We start from the raw sequence: 11334 nt of genomic DNA on the forward strand, positions 1-11334 counted from the left end.
GAACTTTTAAAGGGACATTCCTGAGTTTGCTGCATTGTAAGATGTTTCCGACTAATAAAATATTTCTACGATTAAACTTACTAATTAATATCTTTTCTTGTTTACAATATCAATGTCTGTATATTCAGTGTACTTCCGGGTCGTCGTAATATTTGTAAGAAGCCCAAAATTGGGTATTGATTTTGTCTTCAAATAATTTCGTACGTACGACAAAAAAAAAAAAAGAAGGAAATAAAATGAAATTTAACCTAGATGCAAAACTTAGAACAGAATCAGAAACACGTTTAATATACAGCCACTAATATTTTATGCAATCGCTAAGAAGTCTCTGTTAGTCGATAACATCTTAAAAATTGCAGCAAAGTCAGGAATGTCCCTTTAAAGTACCCTTATAACAAACTGCAAGAGACCAGACACATCGATTCGTTATTGTAGTAGTACGTTATCCGTTAACCGTTTTCATTCAGAAAGTCGACAATAGTTTGGGTTTTTAAAATTTAAAAACTCTCTGTTAATCGATAACATCTTAAAACTTGAAGCAAACTTAGGAATGTCCCTTTAATGATAATCTAAATTGCAATGTATATATATATTCAGACTATATTAGTTTTACTATCAGTAGTTATAAGAATGGTGGTTTAGTCGTAGATTTACGCTTACGTGCAAAAGTAGGCTTACGATGTTTGTGTGAAACTGGGTCCTGGACTTCGTTCCACGAAGCGATCTTAGCGCTAAGATCACCAATGTAGTTAGGCTGTTAACGTGGTCAGTAACATTACAATTTATATATGGGCACTGACCCAAGTTATCACTTGCAACACATTGTTTAAGGTTAAATCTATAAGCATGATAGGGCGGGACGTACCCCAGTAGGAAAACGCTCGCTTGGTGATGCGCCGTCGGTCTGAGATCGACCCTCGTCTATTAGGCTATTCCTCGCTCTAGCTAGTGCATCACGACTGGTATATCAAAGACCATGTATGTGCTATCCTGTCTGTGGGATGGTGCATATAAAATATCCCTTGCTACTAATGCAAAAATGTAGCGGGTTTCATCTCTATGACTGTGTCAAAATGTCCATATGTTTGACATCCGATAGACGATGATTAATGTGCTCCAGCAGTGTCGTGAAACAAAACAAACTTTCTATAAGCAGGATACGTTGTATCTGTTAGTGTGGAATATGTTCCCCTCCCCCAATTTTAGCCGGAAACCTTGACGTTATTATACTATAATATAACACAATAATAATAACCAAAAATATGCTTGTGTTCCCCCTACCAACCCACAAACACGTACACTATACACATCCGCAGAGGAAACTCGCACAGATTTCGTCACTGTTCAAGGGAGTTAACTCATGATTGTTTTAGCCAAAAAAGCAAGCATTTTCCATAAAATGCAAATAGTTTTTATTAATCTGGATACACGTTTCAAGGACCATTCGTGCCCTTAAATATGCACCCGGTTTATTATACTTACACTCATAGTGGTCCTTATATATTGGTCTACAACTTGGCTGGTTTTAACATCACTTTATAATCAAGTTCAGTAACAGGTTTAAAGATGGGCCCCCTAGGGTCCCGCCCCACTTAAAATTTGCTCCTTTTTAATTTTTACGTTGGAGAATCCGAAGGAACCCTTGGGGAACGTTTGTGCCCTTTGGCCACATATCACTGAGGTCCCCTACTTAGATTTTTTGGATCCGCCACTGAAGTTAACCTACTATAAATCATTAATTGTGGTAATCCAATGTACATCTTAACGTCCTCTGCCCCTTTCCATTATGAGATCCTTTTTATTGTAATTGTATTGAATTACCATCAACTTTGCAACGGTTTAATGATACCTTGGTCATCGACAGTTGGGATCCTTATGACTATTTTAGTTTGTATTGGAAATCCACGAACTAACATAACCCGTTGATTTCCGCGCAGATAATCACCGAAAGCATCACAGGAGTTATGTCTCATGATTTCTGTGATTTCTTGTCCGGGATTGGCTGGGGTGGGATCGCTCCAAATACTTTTTTCAATGTAGTTTCTGGGGGGTACATGACACGAACCGCTTAAAAACTTCGCTCTCTGCAGTCTAGAATCGCCCTCCCCCCCCCCCCCCCCCCCCCCGCCCCCGCCCCCGCCCCCTTCACAATTTCTTGTACACTCGCCTGTGACGATCGTAAAAGATATTGCAGAAAAAACAAAAATGCTGTTCATCAACAAGTGGATGTTGCGAGTATATGTGCGCGCGTACGCGTGTGTGTGTTATGGCATTTGTGTTACACACTGGGTTCTGTTAGTTATGAAAGCGACAGACCCTAATGTAAAAAAACAAACTACTATTAAGGTCGTTTTTGATAATTTAAATTAGAAGTACATACATTATTATTATTCATACATCCATTTTCCTACACATGAAATGGTTCTGGACATCCAATTTTTGGTAATACCCTCCAATACATTTTTTTTTAATTCTTCGTTTCAGAAGTAATGGTTATCGAGACAAGCTCTAGTTATTTTTAGACGCCATTTCCCCGTTTAAACATCACAGACTTTAGCTTCTTTCTTTTATCAACCTTATCCATATGTGTTTGCCGAGGTTGTAGGATTAAACTAAACTTAGTGTCCCATTTTCAAGAGCTATAAAATACGGATGACTGACCCCTTTAAAGGGACCATTCCTGAGTTTGCTGCAATTTTTAAGATGTTATTGACTAACAGACACTTTTTAACGATTGTAATTACATATCAAATATATTTTTTTCTGCATAAAATATTAGTGGCTGTATATTACACGTGTTTCTGATCGTTCTAATATTTGTAGTAGGTTAAATTTCATTTTATTTCCTAAAAAAGATTTTTTCATACCTACGAAATTATTTGAAGACAAAATCGAATCTGGGCTTGTTACAAATATTAAGAAGACCAGAAACACATTGAATATACAGACACTGATATTCTAAACAAGAAAATATATTTAATATGTAAGTTTAATCATAGAAATATGTTATTATTTGGAAACATCTTACACGGTAGCAAACTCGGGAATGTCCCTTTAATATATTCACATGTAAATATTATTATTTTTACTCATATTTGTTCAGCATCAGCAGTAAAACATCACTGCTTTGTGTACTTCGCTGCAGATGAAGATACATAACAATAAGCTGTAAGCAACTCTATTAAACACTAAGCGCAGAATAAAGATGTTTAAGCAGTATCAACATAAACTGTCTTTTTGTGTTTGTTCGTCCAGTGCTAGTGCATCACAAATGGTATATCAAATGCCTTGATGTGTACTGTCATGTCTATGGAGGGTACATATAACATATCCCTTGCTGCCTTATTAATTGGAATAAGATAGATTTCCTTGTGTTTTGTAATTGGCATACACACTAACAGAGAAAAAAAATACGAGAGAGAGAGAGAGAGAGAGAGAGAGAGAGAGAGAGACAGACAGACAGACAGACAAACAGGCAGACACAGAGAGACAGACAGGCAGAGAGAGAGAGAGAGAGAGAGAGAGAGAGAGAGAGAGAGAGAGAGAGACAGACAGACAGGCAGACACAGAGAGACAGACATACAGGCAGAGAGAGAGAGAGAGAGAGAGAGAGAGAGAGAGAGAGAGAGAGAGAGAGAGGGGGGGGGGGGGGGGGGGCAGGCTAGCATAAGGTAATTTTATTAAAATAGTAAATGCTTTTGTTTGGGTTTTGGTTTGGGATGGGTGTGTTTCAGATCAAGGTCTTCGTTTAAATACATTAATACTTTAATATATATATATGTGTGTGTGTGTGTGTATGTGTGTGCGTGTGTGTGTATGTGTGTGTGTGTGTGTGTGTGTGTGTGTGTATGTGTGTGTGCATATATATGTACAACGCCCTCAGAATATAGGTGGATGGTAAACAAGTCATTCAGTATGTTGTGATCTGATTACGGACATTTTTAATTAGAGCAATCGATTAGTAAAATATATCATAACATATCCTAAAATATCACAAATGCAACAAAACAAATAATGAAAAATATATTTAAAAAACAACAAAAAACAACAAAAATCAAACTCGTGTCATACCGAATGTATTGCTGTTTAAAATAATATTAATTAAAACAAAACTTGGGTTATTCTGCTGTGGTGTTACTGAAACCAGGAACAGCGTGGCTGCTACTCCACAACCTAAAAAAGAAAACACAATAATTGAAGTCCTCATCATATAGATAATATACATACATATATATCCAACAGCTTTTTTGTTATGTTCTGTTTTCATTTCCCGTGTATAAAAGACAACTTTTTTAATTTTATCATTTACTTTAGTTTCAACTTATCTTCGTGCTTATATCCAATTAAGGTTCAAGCACGCTGTCCTGGGCACACACCTCAGCTATGTGGGCTGTCTGTTCAGGACAGTGGGATAGTGGTTAGTTGTTAATGGTTAGTGATAGATACGAGGGTGTAGTTGTCTTACACCTACCCATTGAGTCGTTAAAACTGGCTTAGGGTGGGAGCCGGTACAAGGCTGCGAACCCTGTACCTACCAGCCTTGTTTCCGATGGCTTAACCATGACACCATCGAGACCTGTTGAATTTTTGAAGTCTTTTGGTGTTGTTTTTATAGTAATATAGTCATCGTAATGCTAAAATCATGTTTCCATTCTAGGGATTTTATGAATATTATGCAATCACAAAAAATATATATAATAACAATCGAACTAACATCAAAACATCATCTCCAAAAAACGGCTGCGACGAAGTTTGATTATGACTATTTTTAAATAATAATATGCATAATGAGTAGTAAGGGAACGAATAATAGACGACCATGTCAGAAGAAAGGAAGGAAATCTTTTATTTAACGACGCACTCAACACATTTTAATTACGGTTATATGGCGTCGGGCATATGGTTAAGAACCATACATATATTGAGAGAAAAAACGCGCTGTCGCCACTCCATGGGCTACTCTTTTCTATTAGCAGAAAGGGATCTTTTATATGCACTATCTCACAGACAGGATAGTCCATACCACCGCCTTTGTTACATTAGGTGTGGAGCACTGGCTGGAACGAGAAATAGCCCAATGGACCAACCGACGGGAATCGATCCTAGATCGATCGCGCATCAGGCGAGCGCTCTACCACTGAGCTACATCCCGCTACATCATGGCAGATGAAATGTTTTGTTAATACCTATCGACATGATTGTCATAAATATAGCATGTTCATTTTGGCATTCACTCATTTCACATGGACCGTTCACCTGAGGTGTTAGGGTCGAACAGCCCTAGCGGACCCATAGTCAGTACCCCGCGACTGATATACCAAAGACCATGGTGCGTGCTGTTCTGTTCATACAAAATTCCTCTGAAGACTACATTATTACGAAATGTTTGACATCCAATAGCAGATAGTTTTTTTAAACAAAGCACCTTGACCTTAATACATGGACTGTTCGTTTATATTGTATTAAAGCCATCACCCTATTGATATATCCCCCACCACGTCCAGCACCACATCCACCACCACCACCAACGGACACATTTTGTTCATTCGAAAGTTTATTTTGTTTAACACCATGCAAACCTAAAAGTTGATTAAACAATGTGCTGGGGTGTAGATTTCGTGATGTCATCGATGAGCCAGTATGAAATTGGGACGTTAGTTATTAGACCGTGAAAAATGTTTTTGGGCCTAACAAGTTTTCGAGTCATACAAATATCTACAAGTTGGGCATTCAATGTATTTTTGACTTAGAGGAGTGTAAGGCGATGGGATTGCACTTTTCTACCACCTACAACCAGGAACGGTAAGTCCACTACAAAGACTTCTATTTCAGTGAACTCCATGGTCTAGTAGATAAGTTGCTGGGCAATTAAGTTGACGACAGTGGTTCAAATCCCGTCAAAGCTGGCTCACATATTTATTCATCTTTCTCATCTATCATCATCTGCCTATCATTATCGTTATCTCACACGAATTCAATCTGTTTCGACCCTTTCTCTCAGTTTCCTCCAACTCTGTCTTCTGAGCTGTCCACACCATCGCCTACCTGTCTTAACTTCTCCCAAGGGTGCAGTCTCTGTGTACTATCCCTGCACCCACCTGGCAACTCGTCCTCTGCCGTTAACAAAGCTGGTCTGACCCACGGCATAAACGACCGCCGATAGTAGGGGAACATAGTAGGTAGTTACAAGTGCCTCTTAATAATGCCAGAAGTAACTACTGAACACTCTCAGACTAACACTCTCAGACTAAGCCCACAGCTAAAAGCTGATGGGGAATGACAGGTGTGTGGCACGGATAGCCACAAGAGACAAGCACATGTCGCGGTTGGAAATGCAAGGACTTGAATGTGGAGATGGACAGCGAAAGAAGTTGAAAGATAAGAGGAGTTGCCAGATCGGGAAGAAATGAGATGGAATTCAAAGGAATGAAAGGAAAAAGGTCAGTGCGATTAAAAAAAAAAAAAAAAACACCCTTCTATTTTACTAATTATTAAGCTCACAGCTAAACGCTGATGGAGAATGACAGGTAACTGAAGTGTTCAGTACATTATTGGATAGGTATTAGCACATACATTCATTTAATTATACATCTGGTGTCGGATATATTCATGTATTTTACGAGTATTTGATCAAAAATGGACACAAATCATAGAGTGGAAATGATTATATTTCAACAAAGGGCATAACTCACTTATAGCTGTTTCATTGGAATAACTTTACATCTCCCACATAAACCAACACACAAATTTTTGACCTTCTTTTTGTCCAAAACAGCGTTAGCTGAAAATATAGTCGACACACAGTTAGAAAAAAGAAATTTCTGAAAAAAGAGTAAAAATCCAAACAATAATAATAATAATAATAATAATAATAAACATAATGTAAAACACGACAAAAGGACAGACGTCGGCATTCAGGCACAATCCATCTCCCCCCCCCCCCCCCTCTCTATCAATCGGTCTGTCTCCCTCTTATCTTTTTCTGTCTTTTTTATATCTTTCTAATTCTCTCTCTCTCTCTATCTCTCTCTCTCTCTCTCTCTCTCTCTCTCTCTCTCTCTCTCTCTCTCTCTCTCTCTCTCTCTCTCTCTCTCTCTCTCTCTCTCTCTCTCTCTCAATCTCTCTTTTTCTACATCTCTCTTCAACCTCTAAACCTCACTCCCCTTCTCACTCTGTTCCTAATTGATTAACCTGTGCGCTGATGTTATGGTTATAGTTAGTGTACCTCGTTTGAGCATGTAGACATCGGCGTCAGAACAGAAATCAGCCAACAGACTGCCAACCTCTCTCTCAACCTGGTCCTTGTCCAACGCTCGTTTAGACACTATCCAGTCTTCCGAATGCTGGATCATGTCATTCTTGAAAACAAAAGTAATAAAAGACAGGATAGTACATACCACGGCCTTTGTTTCACCAGTTGTGGAGCACTGGCTGGAACAATAAATAGCCCAATGGGTCCGCCGACGGGGATCGATCGTAGGCCGACTGCGCATCAAGTGAACGCTTTACCAGTACGTCCCGCCCCTGGGTTGTCGTCGAAGTCAGTTTAAATATCCCCTCCTCCCCACAAAATAACAAATAAAATAATCAGATAAGAAACCACCATTTTTTGTTGTTGATGATATTCAAAACGTATTGAAACAAAGGTATTTTCTAATGTAATCACCTAATGTGCGTTTGAGCATTAGTACAATAATTACATTGTGGTTGTTTGGGGAGGGGTTTTGTATCTGTGTCTGTCTGTCTGTCTGTCTGTCTGTCTGTCTGTCTCTCTCTCTCTCTCTCTCTCCTCTCTCTCTCTCTCTCTCTCTCTCTCTCTCTCTCTCTCTCTCTCTCTCTCTCTCTCTCTCTCTCTCTCTCTCTTGTGTGTGTGTGTGTTTTAACAGAGAGACTCGGCCTTAATGTAATTTCGTCTGGACCTTGTTCCCTTAGTATTGATAGTGAATATTATGATACAGTACTCGGAGATAACGCTTAAATCAGCACACACTCAATGGGTTCTGTACTTTTATTTCGTATGCAACTGAAAATTAACAAGCATTTTGAGGGTACTGGTAAAGCAAAGGCTACACCTCTGTGATATCCCCTCCTCCCCACAAAATAACAAATAAAATAATCAGTTAAGAAGCCACCATTTTTTGTTGTTGATGATATACAAAACTTATTGAAACAAAGGTATTTTCTAATGTAATCACCTAATGTGCGTTTGAGCATTACCACAATAATTACATTTGTGGTTGTTTGGGGAGGGGTTTTGTATCTCTGCTCTCGAATCTCTCTCTCTCTCTCTCTCTCTCTCTCGGTCTCTCGTCTCCTCTCTTCTCCTCTCTCTCTCCTCTCTCTCTCTCCTCATTCTCTCATTCTGCTCTCTCCATCCTCTCTGGTCTCTCGCCGGGCTCCCTCTCTCTGGCTCGCTCTCTCCATTCGGGTCTCTCTCTCTCTCTCCTCGGGCTCTCCTCAGGGGGTCAGTTCTTTGGTCCTAGGGTCTCTCTCGGGGGCCTCTGTACGGTCTCACCTCTCTCATCTCTCTCTCATTCTGGGTGTGTGTGTGTGGTGTGTGTGTGGGGTATGTGGAATGTTTGACTCGGGAAAGGATACAGTATTTATAAGAGTAGTGGATCTCTGTTTTATGAAACAATACACTACCCCACTGTCAATGATCCGCTTCACATCTTCGTACGTTTCTCTCTTTCCCAGTGGCTTCACCCAACACTCGCGTTTTACTGGGTCCTTCATGGCAACCAATCGCTGAAAAACAGAATTAAAAGGGTCGTGAAATTAATCCAATTTCAACTTTTGCCTAATCTGTTATCTTGGTGAGGTTGGCAACAAACCACTTGAAATCTGAATACATATACCAAATCATAGTCTAGAGACGGTTCAGCCAATACGTAATGCCAAATTGGACACTGTCATAACCCAATGAGCTTATCAACATTAGTGGATGTGGACTATCTGTTTTTCAATATATATATATATATATATATATATATAATTATATATATATATATATATATATATATATATATATATAATGATAAAGAATTTCCATCTAGTGTCTCGTCTAAAAAAAGAGGACTGCCACTCTGAGACTACTATTCTAAATCAAAACTAGCACCAGACAGTTGGTTTGTTTTGTTTAACGACACCACTAGAGAACATTTATTATTAATCGTCGGCTATTGGATGTTAAACATTTGGTAATTTTGACAAAACATCCTAGAGAGGAAACCTGCTACATCTTTTTCCCTTAGTAGTAAGGGATGTTTTATATACATCATTCCATAGACAGGATGACGCATACCACAGCTTTTGATGTAGCAGTCGTGGTGCACTGACTGGAATGAGAAATAACCCAAGGGACCCACCGATGGGGATAGACCCCATACCGACCGTGCAGCAGGCGTGCGCCTTACCACAAAGATGATTAGAATAAGTAAAGTTGTGATGACATGCACTCATGAATCATTGTCATAACAGTGATGATATCAAGTGTTCGCGAAAGGTGAGTATATCCTGCCACAATTTTGGTACCGTAATGAGTACTGCCACCACAGCAGTCGTGTGTCACTTTAAAAACACGTCGTGGCGGGAGTAGCTCAGTGGTACAGCATTCGCCTGCTCCAGGATCGATTCCCGTCGGTGCATTGGGCAATTTCTCGTTCCAGCCAGTGATCCACAAATGGTGTAACAAAGGCCGTGGTATGTAATATCCTGTATGTAGGATGGTGCATATTAAACAATCCCTTACTGCTAATCGAAAAGAGTAGCCCATGAAGTGGCGACAACAGGTTTCCTTTCTCAATATCTGTGTGATCCATAACCATATAACCGTAAATAAAATGTGTTGAATGCGTCGTTAAATAAAGCATTTCCTTCTTTCCTTCAGTCGGGAGTATAAAACATGTCTCGAGTTTCATACTTATTCAAGCGGGTGGTCAACATAAACAGTGTTTTCAATTTTCAATTTTATGGACAGTACTTACGTTTTCAAAGTCGTGCTGGTTGACGGTTCGCTTGACGCACCTTTCTGGACGAGTCACAGGGTCTGGTATGAGTATCATATTTCGTCGGTTGAGTCCTACAGATGCTCGAAGCCTGTCCCCGTTGTTGTTGGTTGTTATGAAATGCCACTGATTGAGAAATCATACATATTAACATAGGTTGAACTGCCAGTGATATTACAGAAACGACCACATCAGTGTGTGTGTGTGTGTATATATATATTTCTGCTTTGATTTATTAGTTTATTATTAATAGGGTTTTTAAAATTATCATTGCGTGTATGCAGTTGCATGCCAATGTGCTCTTCAATTTCCATATATGTCTATTTGTCTGTCTGTCTTTCTCACTGTCCACCTCTCTCTCTCTCTCTCTCTCTCTCTCTCTCTCTCTCTCTCTCTCTCTCTCTCTCTCTCTCTCTCTCTCTCTCTCTCTCTCTCTCTCTCTCTCTCTCTCTCTACAGCATATAACATTCATTTATCTGGATGTTTTGAAGCTTTTCGGTTCTTTTTGTGGTTTTTTGTGTGTTTTTTGTTCTTGTTTTGTAGTTTGAATTTTTTAGGTGTATGTGTGTGTACAGGTCCGGGCCTACATTCATTATCTTGCTCTTTGCCGGTTTGCATATCTGTAATGAATGCATGTGTGTTTTGTGTATGCCATAAACTATGCACGTGTGTTCCTCTGTGTGTGTGCGTGTGCGTGTGCGCGCACGTGTGTATGTGGGGTTGGTGTGTGAGTGTGTGAATATGCATACGCGCGTTCGTCTTTGTGTATGTGCGTGCGTGCGTGCGTAAAATTTGCGCAAAATACGACATACTTCCGTATCATCTGATGCCGATGTCCCAGCATTCACAATGACTAGCAGACAAAACACACCTAGCCACTTCATGATCAGGTTTCAAAAGATCTACAACAAACAAACAAAATACAGATAAATAAAATAAAAAATAAAAAGTTGTTAATCTGAGCGCACCAGTCGTAAGTCGGTAGTGTATGAAGGCAGGTGACAAATGATACAAAACATATTTAATGGTGTTGTCCTGGACGGAGGAGTCAGCATGGACCGAGGCCTGCGCCCGTGACAGGCGTGCGCTACAACAGCTTGCTCTGAATGTGCACGTTAAACCCTATGACCTGACCTGCTAACCTTTTTTTAATTATGTTTTTATTATGTTTTTTGTTTCTTTGTTTCTTTGTTTTTTGTATTTTTTTGGGAGGTACATTTTTATTATTTTATGTAGATTCCTTGATAATATCAACTATTTAGCCTTTGGATCATTTCCATCAGCATTAGTTATTCAACATTAGAAAGATAAGCATATCAGATTTATA

General features: G+C 39.3%; 2 protein-coding genes across 3 annotated transcripts in view; one reads left to right on the plus strand and one right to left on the minus strand.

Annotated features, from left to right (window-relative positions):
• Positions 1-3142, plus strand: part of LOC121386374 — a 12050-nt gene extending 8908 nt beyond the window's left edge. Inside the window, exon 4 of the mRNA XM_041517259.1 lies at positions 3104-3142. Within this exon, the coding sequence (XP_041373193.1) occupies positions 3104-3115 (12 nt within the window). The 3' untranslated portion in view covers positions 3116-3142. The remainder of the gene's footprint in view (positions 1-3103) is intronic.
• The window catches only part of LOC121386366, a 12991-nt gene extending 2082 nt beyond the window's left edge, over positions 1-10909 (minus strand). The window contains exons 1-6 of one of the 2 annotated variants that reach the window (XM_041517250.1): positions 10820-10909; positions 9987-10133; positions 8647-8748; positions 7226-7358; positions 6693-6781; positions 4061-4173 (exon numbers count right to left, since the gene is read on the minus strand). In XM_041517250.1, the coding sequence (XP_041373184.1) occupies positions 6693-6781; positions 7226-7358; positions 8647-8748; positions 9987-10133; positions 10820-10891 (543 nt within the window). In that variant the 5' untranslated portion in view covers positions 10892-10909 and the 3' untranslated portion in view covers positions 4061-4173. Of the gene's footprint in view, positions 1-4060; positions 4174-6692; positions 6782-7225; positions 7359-8646; positions 8749-9986; positions 10134-10819 lie in introns of those variants that run through there. The other variant, XM_041517249.1, reaches the window with a different exon arrangement.
• Between the last annotated feature and the right edge of the window lie 425 nt (positions 10910-11334).

This window comes from Gigantopelta aegis, chromosome 12, assembly GCF_016097555.1.
Source record: "Gigantopelta aegis isolate Gae_Host chromosome 12, Gae_host_genome, whole genome shotgun sequence".
Classification (NCBI taxonomy): domain Eukaryota; kingdom Metazoa; phylum Mollusca; class Gastropoda; order Neomphalida; family Peltospiridae; genus Gigantopelta; species Gigantopelta aegis.